The sequence below is a fragment of the Ovis aries genome, chromosome 24 (assembly GCF_016772045.2).
Source record: "Ovis aries strain OAR_USU_Benz2616 breed Rambouillet chromosome 24, ARS-UI_Ramb_v3.0, whole genome shotgun sequence".
Lineage (NCBI taxonomy): Eukaryota > Metazoa > Chordata > Mammalia > Artiodactyla > Bovidae > Ovis > Ovis aries.
In genome coordinates this window covers 5,360,809-5,383,057 of record NC_056077.1, presented here as the reverse complement: position 1 = coordinate 5,383,057, position 22,249 = coordinate 5,360,809, and the positions used below count along the sequence as shown (strand labels likewise).

General features: G+C 45.3%; 1 protein-coding gene across 12 annotated transcripts in view; it reads right to left on the bottom strand.

The window, feature by feature from the left end:
- RBFOX1 (RNA binding fox-1 homolog 1) overlaps positions 1–22,249 on the bottom strand; it is a 2,416,982-nt gene that overhangs the window by 1,809,501 nt on the left and 585,232 nt on the right. For all 12 annotated transcript variants that reach the window (XM_060406050.1, XM_060406058.1, XM_060406056.1 and 9 more), the window contains exon 4: positions 20,713–20,745. In XM_060406050.1, coding sequence (XP_060262033.1) covers positions 20,713–20,745 — 33 coding nt within the window. The remainder of the gene's footprint in view (positions 1–20,712; positions 20,746–22,249) is intronic.

The following is a 22,249-nucleotide window of genomic DNA, read 5'->3' as shown; positions in this document are numbered from 1 at the left end:
TCCACGGCTACAGTCCATGGGGTTGCAAAGAGTCGGACACGACTGAAGCGACTTAGTACATGAGACCAACAGGTACATGAGACCAAAGGGGAAAAGGCGTTGGTTTTGGCAAAGTCAGAGCCATCTCTACCACAGGCACTAAGCAAAGCCCTGGGAGCTCTAATGAGTCTGGGAAGCCAGATTAAAAAAGAGACTCTACCATCTTTCAATCATCCATCTCGTCCACTCCCAGAGTTACAGTGAAATCTTTCAGATCTATCCCTGGACAGTGTTCAGAGGAAGAGGAGGTGGAGGTGGAAGTAATCGACGAGGACTCTCTGGAGTTGTCTGGATGTTGCTCAAATGCATTATTGAGGGACCATTTACTAACAACTTGCTCTGTGCCAGGCTCTGTACCCCCACACTATAACTGCCTTATCTCATGTAATCCTCACCCTCATGGGTTTCCCTGATGGCTCAGATGGTAAAAAAAAAAAAAGGGGGGGGGGAATCTGCCTGCCAATGCAAGAGATGTGGGTTTGATCTCTGGGCCAGGAAAATTCCCCTGGAGAAGTAAATGGCAACCCACATCAATATTCTTGCCTAGGAAAATCCAATGGACTGAGGAGCCTGGTGGGCTACGATCCACGGGGCTACAAAGAGTCGGACAGGACAGGAGCGACTGGGCTTGCACGTACGCGTTGATGGTGTCAGATTGCAACAATGACTGTCCCTATCTCACAGAAGTGGAGGTGCTGAGAGGTCACACAGCAATCCCAAGAGAACTGGAAATCACATCCAGGTGAACCTGATCTCAAGTGTTTGCCCCACTGGATTTTACATGTTTGTGCTTTTTTCTTCCCCTTAGTACGATTCTGTTTTGAGAAATAGGGTTTGTACCTTCCAGTCATATTATTTAAACCACAGCATTAGCTCACTCGGAAAGGAAAACATTTTCATAAAATATTCAGTACATGAAATATGAAAGAAAAGAAATATATCCACAGGAAAGTCACTAATCAAAGTGATTTTCTCATCCAGTTGCCTCATGTGACTGGTGTTCTAGTCAGAACACGAAAGAAACAAAGGGTGGATGGCTGAAAATCCCATGCTTATCAGACAGACCTGCCTGGAATGCTCTTAGCTTCAAACAAACAGGCTTCCGATTCCAGAAGAGAGACGTGTGTGGTCGCATTCCTCTCTCAGAACGATTCCGGGAGCTGTCTGTGGGGACCCATGGGTGCTTGTCACCCACATCTGGGACTACATTGCTATGAGGCTATGAGGCTGTTTACCTACACAGTGAGATGGAACACCAAGATGGGTCGTTATCAAGTAGCCTGGTTTCCTTCTCGGAGAATTTGCAGAAGAGTCATGAAGGACCAAGCTGTACTTTTGCTACTGTTTCTGGTTTGCTTTCTTTTCTGGGGTGTGTGGGAATTTCCCCCCCCCCCCCCCCTTGGTTGCAATGCGTGTCTAATTTTGTAAATACCTGGAATCAGAATGTGTTTTTAAATCAATATTGTGCTGTTTCTGGTCTCCATCCCCTCCCCCTCTCTCCAAAAAATGGCGCCATGAAAGTGAGGCTGTGATTTGTAACCCTTGATGTCTGAGAATGGGGGAGTAGAGCTCATAGTACTAAATGGCTCAGGACTGGAGTGTCCACCTCTCCCATTCACCCTGCAGGCCTAATCCTGTGACTATAAATTGGCCACCCACAGAGGCTTTGAGCAGCAGATCCCAAGGGCAGGGGCTGGCTCACTCAAATTAAAAATACACACCAAGCTAAAGGAGAGAGCAAAGCCAACAACCATTTTCATTTTCAAAAATAAGACCACATTTTAAATATTCATTTGAATGTATAGTAATAAACGATTACACATTTTAATCTGTTTTCTGTTTGACAATACTTCATTTGCAGACTCTTCATAGCTTTTAAAAATAGACCCAGAGTCCAGATCCCCACAGCATGAAATTTTTCACGTTCTCTAATTTGCAGCAATGTATTTGCGTCAAATTTAGTCTACAAGTCGCCCTAGGGTGCATTGGCACTGGGTGGCTGAGCAGCCACCTGCAACTTGAGCCCAGGCATCACACGGGGCTGTGGATCAATCCTGGGACTAGGGTGCCTCTGCAGTGGACAGACTCTCCCCTGAGATAAGCAACCCGATCTCTGCTTAGTACTTGTGTTAGAGACAGCTACCATCACTTTTCCCCTTCAAGTTCACAGTTAGACCACATTTCCCAGTCTCCCCAGCAGTTCAGTGGGACCACGTGACTGAGTTCTGGCCAATGGGAGGTGGCAGAAGTGACGTATGACTTTTCCAAGCATGGCCCTTAACAAGTCGCCTGAATGGTCACCTGTGCTCTTCCTGGTTCCATCTTTCAGCTGAATGAAGCTGATTCCGAGGCAACTTTACAACTCCTCTGTTCCTCAATTGCATGATTTATAAAATGCGGGCAAACATAGAATCCACTATTGGACTTGTTTTGAGGAATACTTAATGAAGTAAAATCAAGACCACAGAACTTAGTAGCTGACCTTAAGGACTGTGAAATCAAAGTTTAAGGCTCTGATTCACAGTCATGCAACTCATGGGCAAGTTTTTTAACCTCTCCATCTATTTCCCATCCTCTCAACCAGTCTATTCTGAAGGAGATCAGCCCTGGGATTTCTTTGGAAGGAATGATGCTAAAACTGAAACTCCAGTACTTTGGCCACCTCATGCAAAGAGTTGACTCATTGGAAAAGACTTTGATGCTGGGAGGGATTGGGGGCAGGAGAAGAAGGGGATGACAGAGGATGAGATGGCTGGATGGCATCACGGACTCGATGGACGTGAATCTGAGTGAACTCCAGGACTTGGTGATGGACAGGGAGGCCTGGCGTGCTGCAATTCATGGGGTCGCAGAGTCAGACACGACTCAGCGACTGAACTGAGCTGAACTGAAAATAGGGATAACAATACTCCCTGGATAGTAATGTAGTGGAAGTAATTTTTTAAAAAGATAGAAAATGCTTAGAATATAATAAAAATGCCATCTAGTGAGTACTATGTAAGTCTTACCTGCTAGTAATAGTATTACTACTGCTGCTACTACTATTGCTATCATAATACTTACTATGCTTAGAAGAGTGTCTGGTGCATAGTACTATTCATAAATGTGGTTGTTCAGTTGCTCAGTTGCATCCAGCTCTTTTGTGACCCCATGGACTGTAGCCCACCAGGCTCCTCTGTCCATGAGATCTCCCAGGCAAGAATGCTGGAGTAGGTTGCCATTTCCTTCTCCAGGAGATCAAACCCACATCTGCTGCACTGCAGGCAGATTCTTTACCATCTGAGCCACCAGCGCAGCCCATCTATCACCATTTTTGTAAAACACCTGCAACAATAGTCTCTATCAGAAGTCAGTGAAATAGTAGGTACAAAGCCTTATCACGGTACCTAGGATTGAAAACACAGAAGCCTTGAATAACCTCTGGTCCTATTCAATGCCACATGTGCTCTGGTGGGAAAGAAGGCTCAGAGGGTCAAGACCAGACTCTGGGCATGGATGATGTAGCAAAGGAGGGAGAGACAATTGAAGGAATGCACCAACACCAAACTTCACCTTTTCCATAATTTGAGCTGGACACCATCCAGTTCTGGACTTTGTCCAACTAGAATCAGAGGGCAATCCAGAGCCAAGGATGGAGAGAGTTCCTAATGTGGAAACTTAGACCCAGAAAGTGTCCCTACAGAGGACTCAGTGGGTCCACAGACTTGGATAAGAAAAAATAAAATTTTATTTCCAGTAACCTCTAATTGTAATCCAGCGTTCCCTTTAGCGGGGCTTCTCTGGTGCTCAGATGGTAAAGAATCTGTCTGCAATGTAGGAGACCCAGATTCAATCCCCAAGTCAGGAAGAGCCCTTAGAAGGGGGAATAGCTACTCACTCCAATATTCTTGCCTGGAAAATCCCATGGACAGAGGAGCCTGGCAGTCTCCATGGGGTTGCAGAGTCGGACATGACTTAGTGACTAATTGGTTGGGTTCAGTCCCTTTAGAATCACTTTGCCCACAAAAGTGCATATAGTCAAAGCCATGGTTTTCCAGTAGTCATGCACAGATGTGAAAGTTGAACCATAAAGAAGGCTGAATGCTGAAGAATTGATGCTTTTGAATTGTGGTGCTAGAGAAGACTCTTGAGAGTCCCTTGGACTGCAAGGATATCAATCCAGTCAATTCCACAGGAAATCAACCCTGAATATTCATTGGAAGGACTGATGCTGATGCTGAAGCTCCAATACTTAAGCCAGCTAATGAGAAGAGCAAACTCATTGGAAAAGGCCCTGATGCTGGGAAAGATTGAAGGCAAAAGGAGAAGGGCGCGGCATAGGATGAGATGGTTAGATAGCATCTCTGACTCAATGGACATGAACTTGAGCAAGGTTCGGGAGAGAGAACAAGCCGGGGAGCCTGGCAGGCTGCAGTCCATGGAGTCGCAAGAACTCAGACGCTCCTTAGTCACTAAATGACAACAACAAATTCCTTTTAATTATAAATATAAGCAGCAATTCGCAGTAGAATTACCAGTGCCTGTGAGTTTGTCACCTACAGAGTCCGCAGAATTTTTCAGTCATAACACTATAATTGTCACAGATATCTCAATATGTCATAAGCTTGTTGCTGTTTCCAAGTTACAGTAATTATTAAATTTGTTATTTAATGTATTAAAAAAGAAAACAATAATTTTACTGGGTCACATTTATTATTTTAGTAAATGCATTTCAATACATGCGCTTTCCCTAGTGATCCTAAGTATTTCATATTATGTATTTTAAAACTTTATTCTCAGGTGGTGCTAGTGATAAAAAAAAACTTGCCTGCCAAAGCAAGAGATGTAAGAGATGCCTGTTTGATCCCTGGATTGGCAAGATCCCCTGGAGGAGGGCATGGCAATCCCCTCCAGTATTCTTGCCTGGAGAATCCCATGGATAGAGGAGCCTGGCGGGCTACAGTCCACGGGGTTGCAAAGAGTCAGACATGACTGGGGCACCTTAGCACACAGGCACACATTCTCCAAAAAGACCCACCATTCTCCTCAGATGTCAAAGGGACTCATGAAACACAAAAGGTAACAGTTCCTTGGTCTAGGGTCTCGAGGTCCTTCAGTTCTACACAACTGAAGAGGTAGGTCAGGCCTGCAGACACCTGCTGGTGATCACCCAGGTGTCTTCTGGCAGGTACCCTCCAAGCCCTCTGCTACTATGTCTATAATGAGGAGCTCATCACATTTCCCCCAAATCCTCCACAGGATTATGACAAGAATCAAATACGGAACCGAATGTGAATCTACTGGCTGAAAGAAATAGGTTCTCCGTAAACTTGGGGCGTCAACCGAATCACGCTTTGGCAACTTCACAGACCCTTCTCTAGATTCCTCCTGGGGGTCCTGCGTGTGGCTCCCAGGTCCTCCTCCTAGGATGCTACAGAAGGAAAGCTGCCAAGGGCTGTGGGAGGCAGAGACCATAGGAGGCACTGCTGTCATGTTATGAACTGAGTCCTGGCTGGGTCCCTTGCTGACAATAGTCTCATCCCTTTGAATCTTTGTTTCCTCTTCTTATGACAGAAAGAACGACACTGGAATAAGAAAACCCCATGCAAAGCGTAAAACAGAGTGCCTGCCGCGTAGCCACAGTGTAGGGTTTGGTGAAGCATGGTGGTTGGGATGACAATAGAGATTACTATTAGCATCATTATCACACAGTGGCAGGTATGTACTGCTCATGGACTGTCTATGTGAACCTCACATTTCCAAACCCCTTGCCCGTGGGCACAGCGGGACACATTTTAGCTGGTGGATTGTGGGTGCAAGTGATGGGTGCCATTTCTGTGCTGAGACAGTGAAAAAGACATGCAAGATTCCCTCATTCTCTTTCCTCCCCTGCCATAGGGATGGTGGAGGTGTGTGCTGACATGGTGGAGCCACAGGATAGAGCAGCCTATATCTCTCGATCACTAGGAGAGAGCTCCCAGGAGAGTTACTCTGCGCTCACTGGATTGGTCCCCTGAGCAAGAAATAAGCCTCATTGGGTGAGCCATTGAGATTTCCTGGTTAACCTGTTACTTCAGCACCACCTAACCTCTCCTGACTAATATACTAACTAAGAAAACCACAAAGAGGCAGACAACATCTACATCTTTAATGATGACAATGCCTAGGTCTACACGAGACACACTTAGAATTCAGCACCATCTACAAGGGCATGAGTAGATAGCCCACTGGCAAATCTGGAGAGAATCTAGTCCAGAGACTGAATGTAGTCCAAGCAGAGATGCTCAGAGGTCACTCACTCACTGTCTGCATTCCATCTGAAAACCCTGCTGACCCAGGACAGCATTTACTCATGGGAAGTGAGGTAGCCTCCCGAGACACCATGTCTGTAGACATTAGCTGAACCACCAAGATGCTATTCCTACACACCATTCTCTCTCCTTCCCACCAAAGATTCAGGGAACGCTTGAGCAATGCAAAAAGCTCTTAGCATCCATGTTGCCCCCAGTATGTAAGGAGGAGGGCGTGGAGGACCAGAATCCCCGTCTATGGCGCGGCTCGGGATGGTACAGGGGCAAAGCATAAGGCGTAATTAACACATTTCAAACCAGCATGTAAAACGTGTCAGCTGTTTTGAGTGTTAATTAATATTTTTGCAAACTAATTACATTAGAATGACAAGGCCAGGAAGACACTGAAAGAGTTTACCAGTTTTGTTCTGCTCCTCTTGTTTAACTGGCTACATGGATTACCACTTTATTCAATTTTTATTTTTTTTTTTAATTTACCAGAAATGATCTAAACACCATGCTATTTCACAGCTATCATCATTTATTCATAGCTCAATAGAGGAAGCCAGAATAGCAATAACTCTTTCTTTTTTTTTTTTCTCCTCCTAATTGTCATTCTGGGGAGATAAGTGGAATATCAGCCTCGAGTCAAGCTACATTAGCGCCGAGAAGCAGGCTCGGTCATGAAGTTTCTCCAGTGTGCGCTAGCGTCATTTGTCGTGAGAGGTTTGTGCTGAGCAATCAGACTGTAACCCAAGGGGGTGTTCATGCCTGCTTCCCCCATCTTGGCTGGGCTGCTGGTGCCAAAGGCGAATTGCCCAGAATCAAACACTAGCTCTGCCTGCTAGCTGCGGGGCGGTGGATGGATCCCATCCACTCTTCTGAGCCTTGGTTTTCTCACCCATTAAATGAAGGCTATTTACGTGAATACCTATCCACCCAAGTCTGTTGGAAAGAAGAAATGAGGTAATCCATGTAAAATTCTCGGCACTGTGCCTGGCAGGCAGCGGACTTCCAATAAATGCTGGCTGCTCTCACGCCCACCACCACCACCACCGTCACCAAGGGTCTTCTTTCCTGCTGTCCCTACAGTCAGGTGCCGATCCACGTGTCTGGGGGATTTCCCAATTCTCCTGTCTATCCCTCACCTATATGCACAGTAAACCCAAGGCAGTCTCTCTGCTATTTGCCAAACTTGGTCCAAATGATTAAAATACACCATGCACCGTGGTATCCAGGGCTACGACCCCCAATGCCTCTTACTGACCTCAATGCTAGGGCACAGGGGTGGGTGGGAGAGGAGGATGACTTGATCACCCCCTCTAGGTGTTCATTCCCTCCCTTGAATGCTCCTCTATTTTAGAACTTGAATAAAAAGCATCTGTTCATCCATCTGTGTATTTTATTAGGTTTGGGGCTCTATGAGAGCAGATTTGTCTTATTCATTTTACGTGTGTGCATGCTAAGTCACTTCAGTCGTGTCCGACTCTTTGCGACCCCATGGACTGCAGCCCTCCAGGCTCCTCTGGCCATGGGATTCCCCAGGCAAGAAAATGGGAGTGGGTTGCCATGCCCTCCTCCAGGGGATCTCTCTGATCCAGGGATCGAACCAGGGCCTCCTGCATTGCAGGTGGATTCTTTACTATCTGAGCCACTGGGCTCTCAAAAAGATAGTGATGTAAAAATAGATGCCCTTTCTGCTCGCTGCATCAGAGCATGCTCCTCCAAAGAGATCCATCTGCTAATGAGTATGTGGCCCACAGGTTTCCAGAGCCTCTGAGCCTGGGCTGATTCCAGCCACAATCCCTCTTCCCTCTTGCTCACTAGCGTTTCTATGATTCTCTCGGGGCAGCTCACAGTTCCCCATATGGAGCTTCTCCTTCTCTGGCCTGTTACAAACCTTTGCCTTTGGCCTCGGTTTCCACAGCCAGTTGAATTCCTACCACCCAGGCTGATTCTGAGCACCCCGACACTCCCCTTCAACTGTCACATCTTTAAGCCCCCTCCAGGAAGCCCACCCCCGCGGACCAGTCCATTCCTCCTTTGCCATTGATAAAGACGGGCTAAACTGTCGGAGTGATGAGATGTTACAGACCCTGGCAGGCTGCAGCCTCTGCTGTTGGGTCTAATTTGGTGCATGGAGTCTGAGAGCTGGAGTGAGATGTGAGCCCGGAGCATACCTTTTGATCTTAAGTAGTCGGAAGGTTGGAGTGTATAATGCTATGGAAATAAACGGTGTCAAAACTGTAGGAAATAATTTATGGTGTGGGAATGGGCTCTGTGATCACAGGGCCCTCACAACATCTTGAAACAGAGAGTCGACGAGGTTGGTTGAGCTATGGCAGCGGCAGGCGGGCAGGAGGGAGAAAGGAGAAGAGGAGAGACTGGGTTTTTCTCAAGGGACTTGGGAGGCCCAGTCTATGTCTCTGAGAAACAGGAGGTGACTCCCGGTTTAAGCTTGTCACTTCAGCTGACTTTGGGGTCTGAGAGCCACGGATGAGATTCTTGATCCCTTTCCCATGATCTCTGTAACTTGCTTAATTAAGAAACTTGAACCTTGGTTTGCTCATCTGTAAAATAGGAAAAATACTAGTAGTCACTGCATAGGGCTCTTGCAAGGGTGAAATTAAATGTTATATAACATATCTTGTAGAGTGCCTGGCATATAGTCAGATACTAATTAAGACCCAATGGACTTTTTCTTTCCCTTTAGTTACTCTTTTTCATTAACCTCATTGCAATGTACAAGTGGTGAGATTCTTCTAACTCATCCTCAAAAGCTCAGAGTAACAGAAACCAATTTTTTTCTGATATAAGCAGTAGAAGGAGAATTTTTTGACTGCTCGCCTTTCTCAGGGACCTTCACTTAATTTCCAAGGAGTGAGGTGTTTCTGGAAGACTCAAGACCTGATGCATCCATTTGGTTTAGAGAGGATGAACTGGTCTTAGTTGACACCCTGCTCTTTCCTACTATACATCAGAATGAGCTCCCAAGAACCCTAACAAAAATAATTACAATGACTAGCATATATGAAGGGTTATTTGTGCACCAGGTAACATTGCTAATTGTCTGCCACAATTTATACCATGACTTTTCACCTTCACCAAAAAGCTATAAGGTTCTAAAATAGGTAACCAACCAAGACACACTGTATACCAATGGGCACTCTATTCAATATTCTACAATAGCCCAAATGAGAAAAGAAGCTGAAAAAGAACAGATACATGTATATGAAAAATGTTGCTATACACCCGAAACTAGCGTATACTCTAATATAAAACAAATTTTTTAATTGAAAAATAAAAATGGGGGCAAAAAGTTATAAGGTTCATCCTGTATCTTCATTCTATAGAGGAGACAAACAGGACATGCAAAGGTTAAGAAATTTGCCCCAGTTTCATCTCTAGCAGGGACTGGAGACGGGAAATGCTGGAGCTGGGGTTTGAACCCAGGCATTGGACTCCATAGCCTGTACACACAACAGTCAAGTTCATGGTCAAGAGCATGCCCCAGCATTGCAGTCAGACATTGGTTCAGATTGGTCCTGCTATTTAATTCTTACATAATTGTGGCCAACGTATGTCACCTCTTGGAGTCTCAGTCTCCTCCTCTGTGAAGTATGGACGGTGACACTCGCTGTAAAGATCGTCACGAAGCTAACGCAGTGCTCAGCGTGTAGTGTTCATGTGGAGGGTGACGTGGTGTGTCCAGGGCTGCTGCTGTCAGCTCTGCTCCCGCCCGTGGGGCTGCCGATGTCCGTTTACTGGACAGATCTCACGGATCAACAGCCTCTGCACAGTGCCCCCCATCAGCGTCCCTCTTCCTGCTCATCTTTCCCTCTTTAACACTCAATTCCTCCTCTGCCACTCCCTGGGTGTATGAGGGCTGCCAGCCATCACCTCTGTCGGTCTCTTCCTTTTCCTTAAAATTCATCCACACTTACTCTCCCATCCTTTCTCCACTTCAGCTCAGTCACTCAGTTGTGTCCAACACATTGCGACCCCATGGATTGCAGCATGCCAGGCCTCCCTGTCCACCACCAACTCCCGGAGTTTACTCAGACTCATGTCCATCGGGTTGGTGATGCCATCCAACCATCTCATCCTCTGTCATCCCCTTGTCCTCCTGCCCTCAATCTTTCCCAGCACCAGGGTCTTTTCCAATGAGTCAGCTTTTCACATCAGGTGGCCAAAGGATTGGAGCTTCAGCTTCAGCATCAGTCCTTCCAATGAACACCCAGGATTGATCTCCTTAAGGATGGACTGGTTGGATCTCCATGCAGTACCAAGGGACTCTCAAGAGTCTTCTCCAACACCATCAGTTCTTTGGCACTCAGCTTTCTTTATAGTCTGACTCTCACATCCATACATGACCACTGGAAAAAACATAGCCTTGGCTAGACGGACCTTTGTTGGCAAAGGTATCGTCTCTGCTTTTCAATATGCTATCTAGGTTGGTCATAACTTTTCTTCCAAGGAGTAACCGTCTTTTAATTTCATGGCTGCATTCACCATCTGCAGTGATTTTGGAGCTCCTCAAAATAGTCTGCCACTGTTTCCACTGTTTCTCCATCTATTTGTCATGAAGTGATGGGACCAGATGCCATGATCTTTGTTTTCTGAATGTTGAGCTTTAAGCCAACTTTTTCACTCTCCTCTTTCACTTTTATCAAGAGGCTCTTTAGTTCTTCGCTTTCTGCCATAAGAGTGGTGTCATCTGCACATCTGAGGTTATTGATATTTCTCCCGGCAATCTTGATTCCAGCTTGTGCTTCTTCCAGCCCAGCATTTCTCATGATGTACTCTGCATATAAGTTAAATAAGCAGGGTGACAGTACACAGCCTTGACGTACTCCTTTTCCTATTTGGGTCCAGTCTGTTGTTCCATGTCCAGTTCTAACTGCTGCTTCCTGACCTGCATACAGGTTTCTCAAGAGGCAGGTCAGGTGGTCTGGTTTTCCCATCTCTTTCAGAATTTTCCAGTTTATTGTGATCCACACAGTTAAAGGCTTTGGCATAGTCAATAAAGCCGAAATAGATGTTTTTCTGGAACTCTCTTGCTTTTTTGATGATCCAGCAGATGTTGGCAATATGATATCTGGTTTCTCTGCCTTTTCTAAATCCGGCTTGAACATCTGGAAGTTCACAGTTCACGTATTGCTGAAGCCTGGCTTGGACAATTTTGAGCATTATTTTACTAGCGTGTGAGATGAGTGCAATTGTGCGGTAGTTTGAGCATTCCTTGGCATTGCCTTTCTTAGGGATTGTAAAGAAAACTGACCTTTCCCAGTCCTGTGGCCACTGCTGAGTTTTCCAAATGTGCTGGCATATTGAGCACAGCACTTTCACAGCATCATCTTTTAGGATTTGAAATTGCTCAACTGGAATTCCATCACCTCCACTAGCTTTGTTTTTAGTGACACTTCTTAAGGCCCACTTGACTTTTCATTCCAGGATGTCTGGCTCTAGGTGAGTGATACACCGTCATGATTATCTGGGTCGTGAAGATCTTCTTTGTACAGTTCTTCTGTGTATTCCTGCCACCTCTTCTTAATATCTTCTGCTTCTGTTTGGTCCATATCATTTCTGTCCTTTATTGAGCCTATCTTTGCATGAAATGTTCCCTTGGTGTCTCTAATTTTCTTGAACAGATCTCTAGTCTTTCCCATTTTATTGTTTCCTCTATTTCTTTGCATTGATCACTGAGGAAGGCTTTCTTATCTCTCCTTGCTATTCTTCTTGTGACACTCTTTCTTAATGTCACAGTAAAAATGTCTCCTTTCTCAGTGCAATTAAGGCTGTAGCTCTCTGGCTCCATGCTGGTCCCCGATGACACAACGGTGGCCAAAGCAGCTTGCTCTCAGGGACGCTCTGCTCACCTTCCAGCATGTAAACCCCAACCTGTGCTCTGATCCCCACCTTTGTATTCTCTGAGGCCCATTCTTCAAGCGTATGACAAGCCCAAGCAAGCCTCTGCCATCTTCAAAATTCCTTCAATCCAGGGAGCATTGTTGCTTTGGCTCAGCCACTTGCCCCTTGAGAGACTGGTCCATATTCTACATATTCTTTCAGTCTACTCCCTGAGGCTCCACTTCTGTCTTCCACCACCCACACTGGGAAAGCTGTTGTTGAGGACATTAGTGATTGTTCACCTGACCAGTCTAGAGCCATCAACCTGGGGCTCACTCTCCTTGACTCCGATGAATCATCCGTGGCCTGCCCCTTTCTCATAACCCTCTCCCCCTTCAGTTTCCAGGAGGATCTTGGTCTGTTTCTCCAAGTTCACCCTGACCACTTCCACTCCTCTTCACAGCTCACACACCCCTTTAACACTTATTCCCTGAACGTGCGAGTGCTTTCTCATCTGTGGCTTTTCTTGCCTTCTCTGCTTTTCTTGACTTCAAGCCTCCAGTCTGTACATTACCCACTCTGGGAAGCCTCCATATATACCGTACTCCCTTCTCAGCCCACTTATGTCTGAGCCCAGACCCCAAGCTTAAGGAATATGGAGTAGGGTTTATGGAGAGGGCTTTGCTCTCACAAGAATGCTGGCCATCACACAACAAAGGACACTATAGAATTTACAATATAGCCTGCTCCCCTCCATATGTTCTTTGAGGGTAAGATTGTATGTTCAAGTCATATATGGATCCCAGGGCTTAGCACTTTCCCTGGAATAGAAGAGCTGTCACTTAAATCTCCATCAACAGTAGACAAGACAGGGAAGCAACCTAAAAGTCCACTGGACTGAGGAGTGGGTAAAGAAGATGTGGTATATATATAATGGAATATCACTCAGCCACTAAAAAGAATGAAGTAATGCCATTTGTCACAATGTGGATGAAACTAGAGACTGTCATACCGAGTGAAGTAAGGCAGATAGAGAAGGAGAAGCATTGTATGACATCCCTTGTAATCCATTATATGAGGAACCTAAAAAGTAATTATACAAATGGACTTACTTACAAAACAGAAACAGACTCATAGACTTAGAAAATGAATTTATGGTGGCTGGGGGGAAGGGTTAGTTAGGGAGTTTGGGATGGACATATGCACACTGCTATATTTAAAGTGGATAACCAACAAGGACCTACTGCGTAGCACAGGGAACTCTGCTCAATGTTATGTGGCAGCCTGGATGAAGAGGAGTTTGGGGGAGAATGGATACATATATATGTATGGCTGGGCCCTTGCTGTTCACCTGAAACTCACAACATTGTTAATCAGTTATAGTCCAATACAAAAGAAAAAAAAATTTCTTTATAAAAGACCAATCATGTCTCCAACAGATTTCTGGACCCTTGAATTAAAACCTGATGACTCTTTTTATGGTTCTTTAAACATTTTTTTTTTTGGAGCTGGTTTCAAGGACAGAGAAGACTCTCAAAATGTGATTGGGCAAATTAGACAAGGTCTGTGTGCTCATTGGAAAGCTTTGCTGATCTTCAAGTGGAACTTGCCCTTGATGGAGAGAAGAGGGCCATGGACTCCAATGTGAATTCAGTTCAGTTCAGTCGCTCAGGTGTGTCTGATTCCTTGCGACCCCATGAACTGCAGCACGCCAGGCCTCCCTGTCCATCACCAACTCCCAGAGTTCACCCAAACTCATGTCCATTGAGTCAGTGATGCCATCCACCCACTTCATCCTCTGTTGTCCCCTTCTCCTCCTGCCTTCAATCTTTCCCAGCATCACTGTCTTTTCCAATGAGTCAGTTCTTCCCATCAGGTGACCAGAGAATTGGAGCTTCAACTTCAGCATCAGTCCTTCCAATGAATATTCAGGACTGGTTTCCTTTAGGATTGACTGGTTTGCTCTCCTTGGAGTCCAAGGGGCTCTCAAGAGTCTTCTCCAACACCATCAGTTCTTTGGTGCTCAGCTTTCTTCCATGGGGTCGCAAAGAGTCTGACACAACTGAGCGACTTCACTTTCACTTTCACTTTGTTTATAGTCCAACTCTCACATCCATACAGGACTACTGGAAAAACCATAGCCTTGTTAGACCTTTGTTGACAAAGTGATGTCTCTGCTTTTTAATATGCTGTCTATGTTGGTCATAACTGTCCTTCCAAGGAGTAAGGGTCTTTTAATTTCATGGCTGCAGTCACCATCTGCAGTGATTTTGGAGCCCAAAAAAATAAAGTCTGACAGTTTCCACTGTTTTTCCATCTATTTGCCATGAAGTGATGGGACCGGATGTCATGATCTTCGTTTTCTGGATGTTGAGCTTTAAGCCAACTTTTTCACTCTCCTCTTTCACTTTCCTCAAGAGGCTCTTTAGTTCCTCTTCACTTTCTGCCATAAGGGCGGTGTCATCTGTTATTGATATTTCTCCCGGCAATCTTGATTCCAGCTTGTGCTTCTTCCAGCCCAGCGTTTCTCATGATGTCCTTTGCATATAAGTTAAATAAGCAGGGTGACAATATACAGCCTTGACGTACTCCTTTTCCTATTTGGAACCAGTCTATTGTTCCATGTCCAGTTCTAACTGTTGCTTCCTGACCTGCACTTAAATAAACTGCCTGCTTAAGGTGTAGGTCCACCATGATGCAAAATCACCAAAGCACATTTTCAAAGCCACGGGTCTCAAGCTAAACTTCTAGTTATTTATTTATGCTCATACTTTATATAAGAGATGAAAGACACAGGGTTGTGTGAAGAAGCAAAATAACAATTGTGGATCATTTGTTCTGTGCCAGGTACTGTCTTCGGATTATGAAATTTTCAAATTCAAATCGATCTTTTGAGGGGATGGTTTTCATTCTTGCCATTGTACAGATAAGAGACCTGTTCATCAGTGAAGTGACTTGACCGCAGGCACATAACTTATAAATTGTTGACCCATGATTCTTATCCCATCTCTAAGACTCCAGAGCATGCGGCTTTCCCCACTGTAACCCTCTTGGCACAGTAGCTCAACTTTCTCCTGTAAAATGTTCTCACTTCTCAAGTGATTTGGAATAGCCAGGACTGGCCTTTTGTTCACAGTGAAAGAAATTCAGTCTCTTCTCAAAAGTTCTGGCTTCTCTCCAACTGGGCCAGAGTATTCAGAGGCTCTGTAACCCCCAGATCTGCTTTTCTGAGACTCAGGATTGAAACAAGAAAAATGCACGATTCCTTGGCCTGGGTTCAAGCTTCCCTCGAGATGGACACAGGGACTGTGGAAGCAAGAGTCCACGTACCTTTCTCTGTGGCCACCAGGTTCTGCCACCTGCCCTGCTTCCCACTGCAATTATTTGGGATAGCGAGACGGTAATATCAATCAATCTCACTTCGCTTGCTTTGCCATGAAATAGGAGCTGGCCAATTTGTCAAAATTGAGGCCTTCCACGGGGTTTATATTGCCATTAAACTATCAACAGGAAATCATTAAGGTGAGGCAAGAAACCAACTGGTAACTGAAAAGAAATGATTTTTTTTCCAAACATCCTTGCCTGCAACCTCCTTTGTCTGGCTGCCAGTGCAGCCACCGCAGGGCTGGGTCTCAGATCTCTGAGCCGCCCTGTAGTCGGAGGTGGAGAGAACTCAGATGCAGGCATTTGCAATCCAGTGGCTGCGCCCAGGTTACTTGGTTCTCTCACAGCAGGGCAAGCTGCGTGACGACAAACGGGGGGGAGATGTGTATGCATTTGTGCGATAAAACAGGCTTAACGATTCCGAAGGGGAAAGAGTCCAGGAGACGTACAGTAGCAACTCAGGAACAAAATGGAACCATGCAGGGCCAATTAATGTGCAAATATGTGTGTGCTGAACTTGCATTCCATTCATCATGTGGACATGAAAATTGGGCCATTTATCTGTTATATTATGTATGTGACATCTTAGTTTGGTTCTTACAGGCTGCTTGGGGACAAAGGGCCATGTGCTTTGCAGCAAGCAGAGGGAATTTAAGATAAATTCTTCAGCTGTCATAAACATTGCTGGGCAGAATTTGGTCAGAAGATAAAGCTCTTTCCTCTGCAGGGTTTTAACATTTCTCAATAGTCCATGTGCCATCTTATTAAAACTGTGTGTGGGGTGGGGAGGGGTGGCGTATGCCATGAAAAATTATTGGCACAAACAGCTCGCTGTCATGTTTTCAAAGTCCAGATTTAGCAAACGTTATTCACATATCCACTGTCAATCTACAGAGAGAAAGGGAACTGGCAAAGCCATTCATTCTCACTGCTTCTGTGGGTTTGTAATTCTTCTTGTCTGCCTTTACCAACGTCTCCTCCACAGGTGGGGTTTGTTCTGTTTAAATTACAACTGTTTGTCTGTACTTAGAGGGAAAAAAAGGAAAGTCATTTGAGAAGGAAAAGGACCTCACAGAAGCACTTTCTCAGAGCCACTATTATTTACCTAACAGAGCAGGCCATGAATATGGATCACACATTAAATAACGGTGATCGCTTGCTTTGATGAATTGCCATTAGAAATTCAATTAATAAAAGGTTACCTCCCTGCAGTAGTGCAAAAAATATGATCTGGCTCCAACAATTATAACTTAGCCTTGGCAACACTGGTTAGGAGAAAGGAAAAGTTTTGTGTGTGTGTTTTAAACCTGTTCCATCTGTGACATAGGATTCTGGAATTAAAATGAATGAATGAATAAATGGGTGATGAATGGGTGAGCTTAGGCTATTTTTGATCTACAGTTTTGTCTCTATGATGAGAGCGCTACACTTCCTCATTCCCTTGTTTTCATATCTGTGTTATACTTTTTTTATGCTGTTGGTTTTTTTTTTCATTTTTGTTGCTGCTTTTTGTTTTAACCAGGTAACTTCATTGTTTTCCTTGGTATACAAATTATATACCATAAAGTACACTCTTCTTAGGTGCAGAGCTCCATAAATTTTACACATGATGGTACCCTATGTAACTATATCTAGACAAAGGTGTGGAGTATTCCCATTGCCCAGCTGGCTCTCTTGTGTCTTGGCCTAAAGGTAACCCTTTAGGGTTACTTTTATCACCCACTCAGAGGTGAGTGCTGTTTTATATGTAAACAAAATCATACAGGATGTATTTTCAACTCAACATTATTACTCTGGGCTTTCCTGGTAGCTCAGTGGTAAAGAATCCCCCTGCCAGCGCAGGAGACACGAGTTCGATCCCTGATCCAGGAAGATCCCACACGCCACAGAGCAACTAAACCCCGTGCACCACAACTACTAAGCCTGCGCTCTACAGCTTGGAGGCCACAACTACTGAAGCCCACCGGCTGCAGCTACTAAAGCCCGGTGCCCTAGAGCCCAGGCTCCGAAACAGGAAGAGTTATCTCACTGAGAAGCCCGTGAACCGCAACTGCAGAGTAGCCCCCGCTCGTCATAATTACAGAAAAACTCATGCAGCAATGAAGACCCAGCACAGCCAAAAATAAACAAAAACTTTTTTAAAAGTCATAATATTTAAACATATATATATCTAAAATTCATAAAGGCTATTTCCTATATTCATTGATAACTATTTTTGATTAGAATCCTATATTGCATGGTATGACTATATCACAATTTATTCACTATCCTGTTAATGGACATTGTTTATTTTTTGGCTATGATAAAAAAAGATTCTATGAAAATTATTGTGTACGTCTTTTGGTGGCCTTTGGGCACACAAGCAGGAGTGGAATTCCTAGAATATTAAACATTATTGCAACTAAGTTTAAAGTATTGCAAGTCTCCAAAACTCCAATTTTTAATTTGGAAATAAGGATAACAAAAATCCTGCCATGTGTGATTTCTGTGAAATTGAAAAGGGGCAACATATGTAAAGGTGTTTTATTGTTGCTTATTTGTTTTAAACTGCCAAATGAAGCACAAATGTGAGGCTGTTCCTGGGGGGTTGAGGGGTAGACAAGATGAGTGTGTGAAACATTAGTCCCTCAGCACAGTCGTGTCCGACTCTTTGTGACCCCATGAACTGTGGCCTGCCAGATGCCTCTGTCCATGGAGTTCTCCAGGCAAGAATACTGGAGTGGGTCGCCATTTTCTTCTCCAGGGGATGGGGATCATAGGAAACAGGCATCTGTCCATGGTGCTGATTCTAGAGCAATGAGACATATGCAGATATGATCTACTGACAGAAAGCAGAGTCAGCCCCCAGGGAGTGACGGAGCAACAATTTAGCAACACCCACTATGCACCGTGATCTGGGTGGTTTACATGCTGCTTTCATATATTGAGATCCTGTCCCCCAAGGTGATGGCGTTAAGAGGTAGGGAGGGGGCGGGTCTGGAAGTGATTAAACCTCAGGAGTGGGACTAGTTCCCTTGTAAGAAGAGATATTGGATATTAATTGGATACTAGATATTCACTGGAAGGACTAATGCTGGATCTGAAGCACCAATACTCTGGCCACCTAATGCGAAGAGTTGACTCATTGGAAAAGACCTTGATGCTGGGAAAGATCGAAGGCAGGAAAAGAAGGGGGTGACAGAGGATGAGATGGTTGATAGCATCACCGACTCAATGGACGCGAATGTGATCAAACTCCGGGAGGTAGTGAAGGACAGGAAAGACTGGCCTTCTGCAGACCATGGGGTCACAAAGAGTCAGACACAACTGAGCAACCACAACAAAGAGACAGAAGAACTTGCTTTCTCTCGGCTTCCCATGTCATCTGAGGATACAATGAGATAACTATCTGAAAACCAGAATGAGGGTCTTCAGTGGACACCGGATCTGCCAGGACCTTGATCTTGAACTTCCCATCTGTCTAAACGCTGAAAAATGAATTTCTGTTGTTTAAGTCCCCCAGTCCATGAACCGACTAAGACACATGGCATGGAAGTTAACAGCCAGCCCTTTGTACCTTGCTGGACACCATTACAAATCCCAACTCACTCTCTCTCTCTCTCTCATTAGCCAAATTATTCAAGGAAAGTCATTGAGTCTCTCTGAGCCTCAGTTTATTTTTCTGTGAAATGGGGACTATAACAGTGGATACATCCTGAGATTTCTGTGAGGATTTTATAAGGTGATGCATGTGAAATCTTTACATGGTGAATGGTATATGGTAGGCACTGGATACATGGAAACTGGTTCTCTGTTGAGAGTAAATCAAAAGAGTGAACACAGCATGGCCCTTTGAATGCTCTCAGCAACCTTGTGTGAGGTATTGCCATTCTCACTCTGAAAATGAGGAGAGGAGCTTTGGGTGGACACATGACTGGCCTGAGGAATTGCCCCAAGATCATCAGGAAGCAGGTGGCACTAGCAGCTCCTCACCCCACTCCATCCTTTTGCATCCTGACCTTCTTCTCCTCCCAGTGATCTGCCTCGCCAGGCATCTAAAGCAACATTCACACCACTCGTGAACCACGTGCCAAGTCGCTTCAGTCGTGTCTGTCTCTTTGTGACCCTATGGACTGTAGCCCGTCAGGCTCCTCTGTCCATGAGATTCTCCAGGCAAGAATACTGGAGTGGTTTGTGATACCCTCCTCCAGGGGATCTTCCCCACCCAGGGATAAAGCCAGCGTCTCTTACTTCACCTGCATTGGCAGGTGGGTTCTTACCACTAGCGCCACCTGGGGAGCCCAGTGAACCACAGTTTCTGGAACACTTTTGCACATCAAGCTATCCTGTCCAAGGATGCAGACATCTGAGCTGGTTTCCACTCTTTGCAACAATCTCCCGTCAAGTTTTGTAGAACGCTGCCAGCATCTGCCTTCACACTGTTTATTCCATATGACCCCGTGACAACCACGTGATGGGTCCAAAGGAGCCAAGTTACCCTCACTGAGTACGTAAGAAAAGTGAGTTTCAGCAGGGAACGTGATGGATGCCTGAAGTCACACAGAACTGAGGCTGTGGAGGCCCTGGTCAATGCCTATTGCTCAAAACATCTGGTAACTTGCAACTGGGATGATGGTTCCATGGCCCTGGGTGTATTTTGCATGTACCCACTCAGTGACATCATGTACAATTCCTCATGGATGGTCACCCTGCTGGTGACTGCTGATAAACATCTTTTTAAATTCTCTACCTACTGTCAGCATCAGTCACAGTCCCCTTACTGCCCCAGAGGGTGAACTGGGAGAGGAAAAAGAGGGAAAGAATGGAAACCACCAGAGAGACAGATGGAGGTCTCACTGCTGAAGCAAGGACTTGTCTCGATGGAGCTAGAATCATCATGTGGATATCCAGACTCTGGAGTCACCAAGACAGAAGCAAGTGGGAGACCCAGCTTTGAGGTCATCCACCATCTTTATCAGGCTACTCAGCACACAGTCCACAGAGAGTGCCAGGGGCGACCCAGTCAGCCCCAAACCCAGCACCGCGGAAGCCACACAAATGACTACACACGAGATAGATCTCCAGGAGACTGTGCAGAGCACAGTCACAGCCGCAGCCCCCACTTCATGCATCACAGAAGAAAAAGGTTTCAGAAAGTCCTCCAAAGAGGCAACAGAACCACACTTCCTACCTCAGTTTTGCTGGCAGCCAGGCTTGCTGAAACCTGCAAGTTAAAAGGAAAAAAGACATTAGTATTGATTCAACAAGAAGGTAATTGGATTAATTGTCTTTTGAAAGGAACTGGCATCAATAATTTGTTATGACCCGAGGGGACAATGGGTGGGAAACACACACATACACACACACACGGAGGTGTTTTTCCTTTTATCAAGCACAGGAGCAAGATTTGTTTTTCCAGTCCTGTGAATAAGGTGAAGAGGATAATTAATATTTTCAACACATTATAACAATCTTGCCAGGAAGAAAAAAGGGGAAGGGCTGTGTGCAGTGCCCATGCACTGATAATGATTAACTGAACACCAAAAAAGCAAAGGCATTGAAGACACTGAGGGTTCTTTTTCCCTTAAAGTTTTGAGTCAGTGTTCTGAAAAGGTACAAACTACAAACTACAGAAACTGCAACCTTCTGTTCCAAAATGCCTCCACACACTCTGCACTAAAGAGTGATGCCAAGGATTGTGCCATGCTCTTTATGTCATCCCCAGAACAACTTTTATTATCCCATTTCATTGCTGAGAATATTGGGCTTAGAAGAAAAGTAATCTTTTCCAGCTCAGAACATTATTCAGTAGAGGAAGTTAGATTTAAGCTCAAGAAAAAGTCACGGACTTTCAGGCTCCTACCCACAGCCCACTCTGCACTAAAGGACTGGATTTAGACTCCACCCACCATGTTCAAGGTGGCTTCCCAGGTGGCACTAGTGGTAAAGAACCTGCCTGCCAATGCACGAGACATAAGAGAGGTGGGCTCAATCCCTAGGCAGCGAAGATCCCCTGGAGGAGGGCATGGCAACTCACTCTAGTATTCTCGCCCACAGAATCCCATGGACAGAGGAGCCTGGCGGGCTAGAGTTGGCTACAGCTGGCTACAGTCTATAGGGTCACAAAGAGCTGGACATCAATAAAGCAACTTAGCACACACATGTGCCCCCAGTTCATATATACAGAGAGGGAATCTCCTATTTAGGGGCAGACAGGGTGTTAAGAGTCGGACACGACAGATCAGCTTCACTTTCACTTCTCACTTTCATGCACTGGAGAAGGAAATGGCAACCCACTCCAGTGTTCTTGCCTGGAGAATCCCAGGGACGGGGGAGCCTGGTGGGCTGCCGGCTATGGGGTCGCACAGAGTCGGACACGACTGAAGCGACTTAGCAGCAGCAGCAGCAGGGTGTTATTATCTCCCCCACAACTCTCCACTTATACCTGAGACTGACCTGGCCATCCTCAGCCATATTTTCCTACCAGTAAGCTATGAAGTGAGTTGAGTCTGCTCCCACTCCAAACTCATGAAGCTCTAACCCTCAATGTGACGGTATTTGGAGGTGAGCCTTGGGAGATGATTAGGTTTAGATGGGGTCTGAGTGAGGCCCCCAGGATGGGATTAGGGCCTTCATGAGACACCAGAGTTTGCCTCCTATCTCTCTCTTCATCTTCCTGCACCAAGAAAATGCCATATGAAGACACAGTAAGAAGGCGACCACGTGAA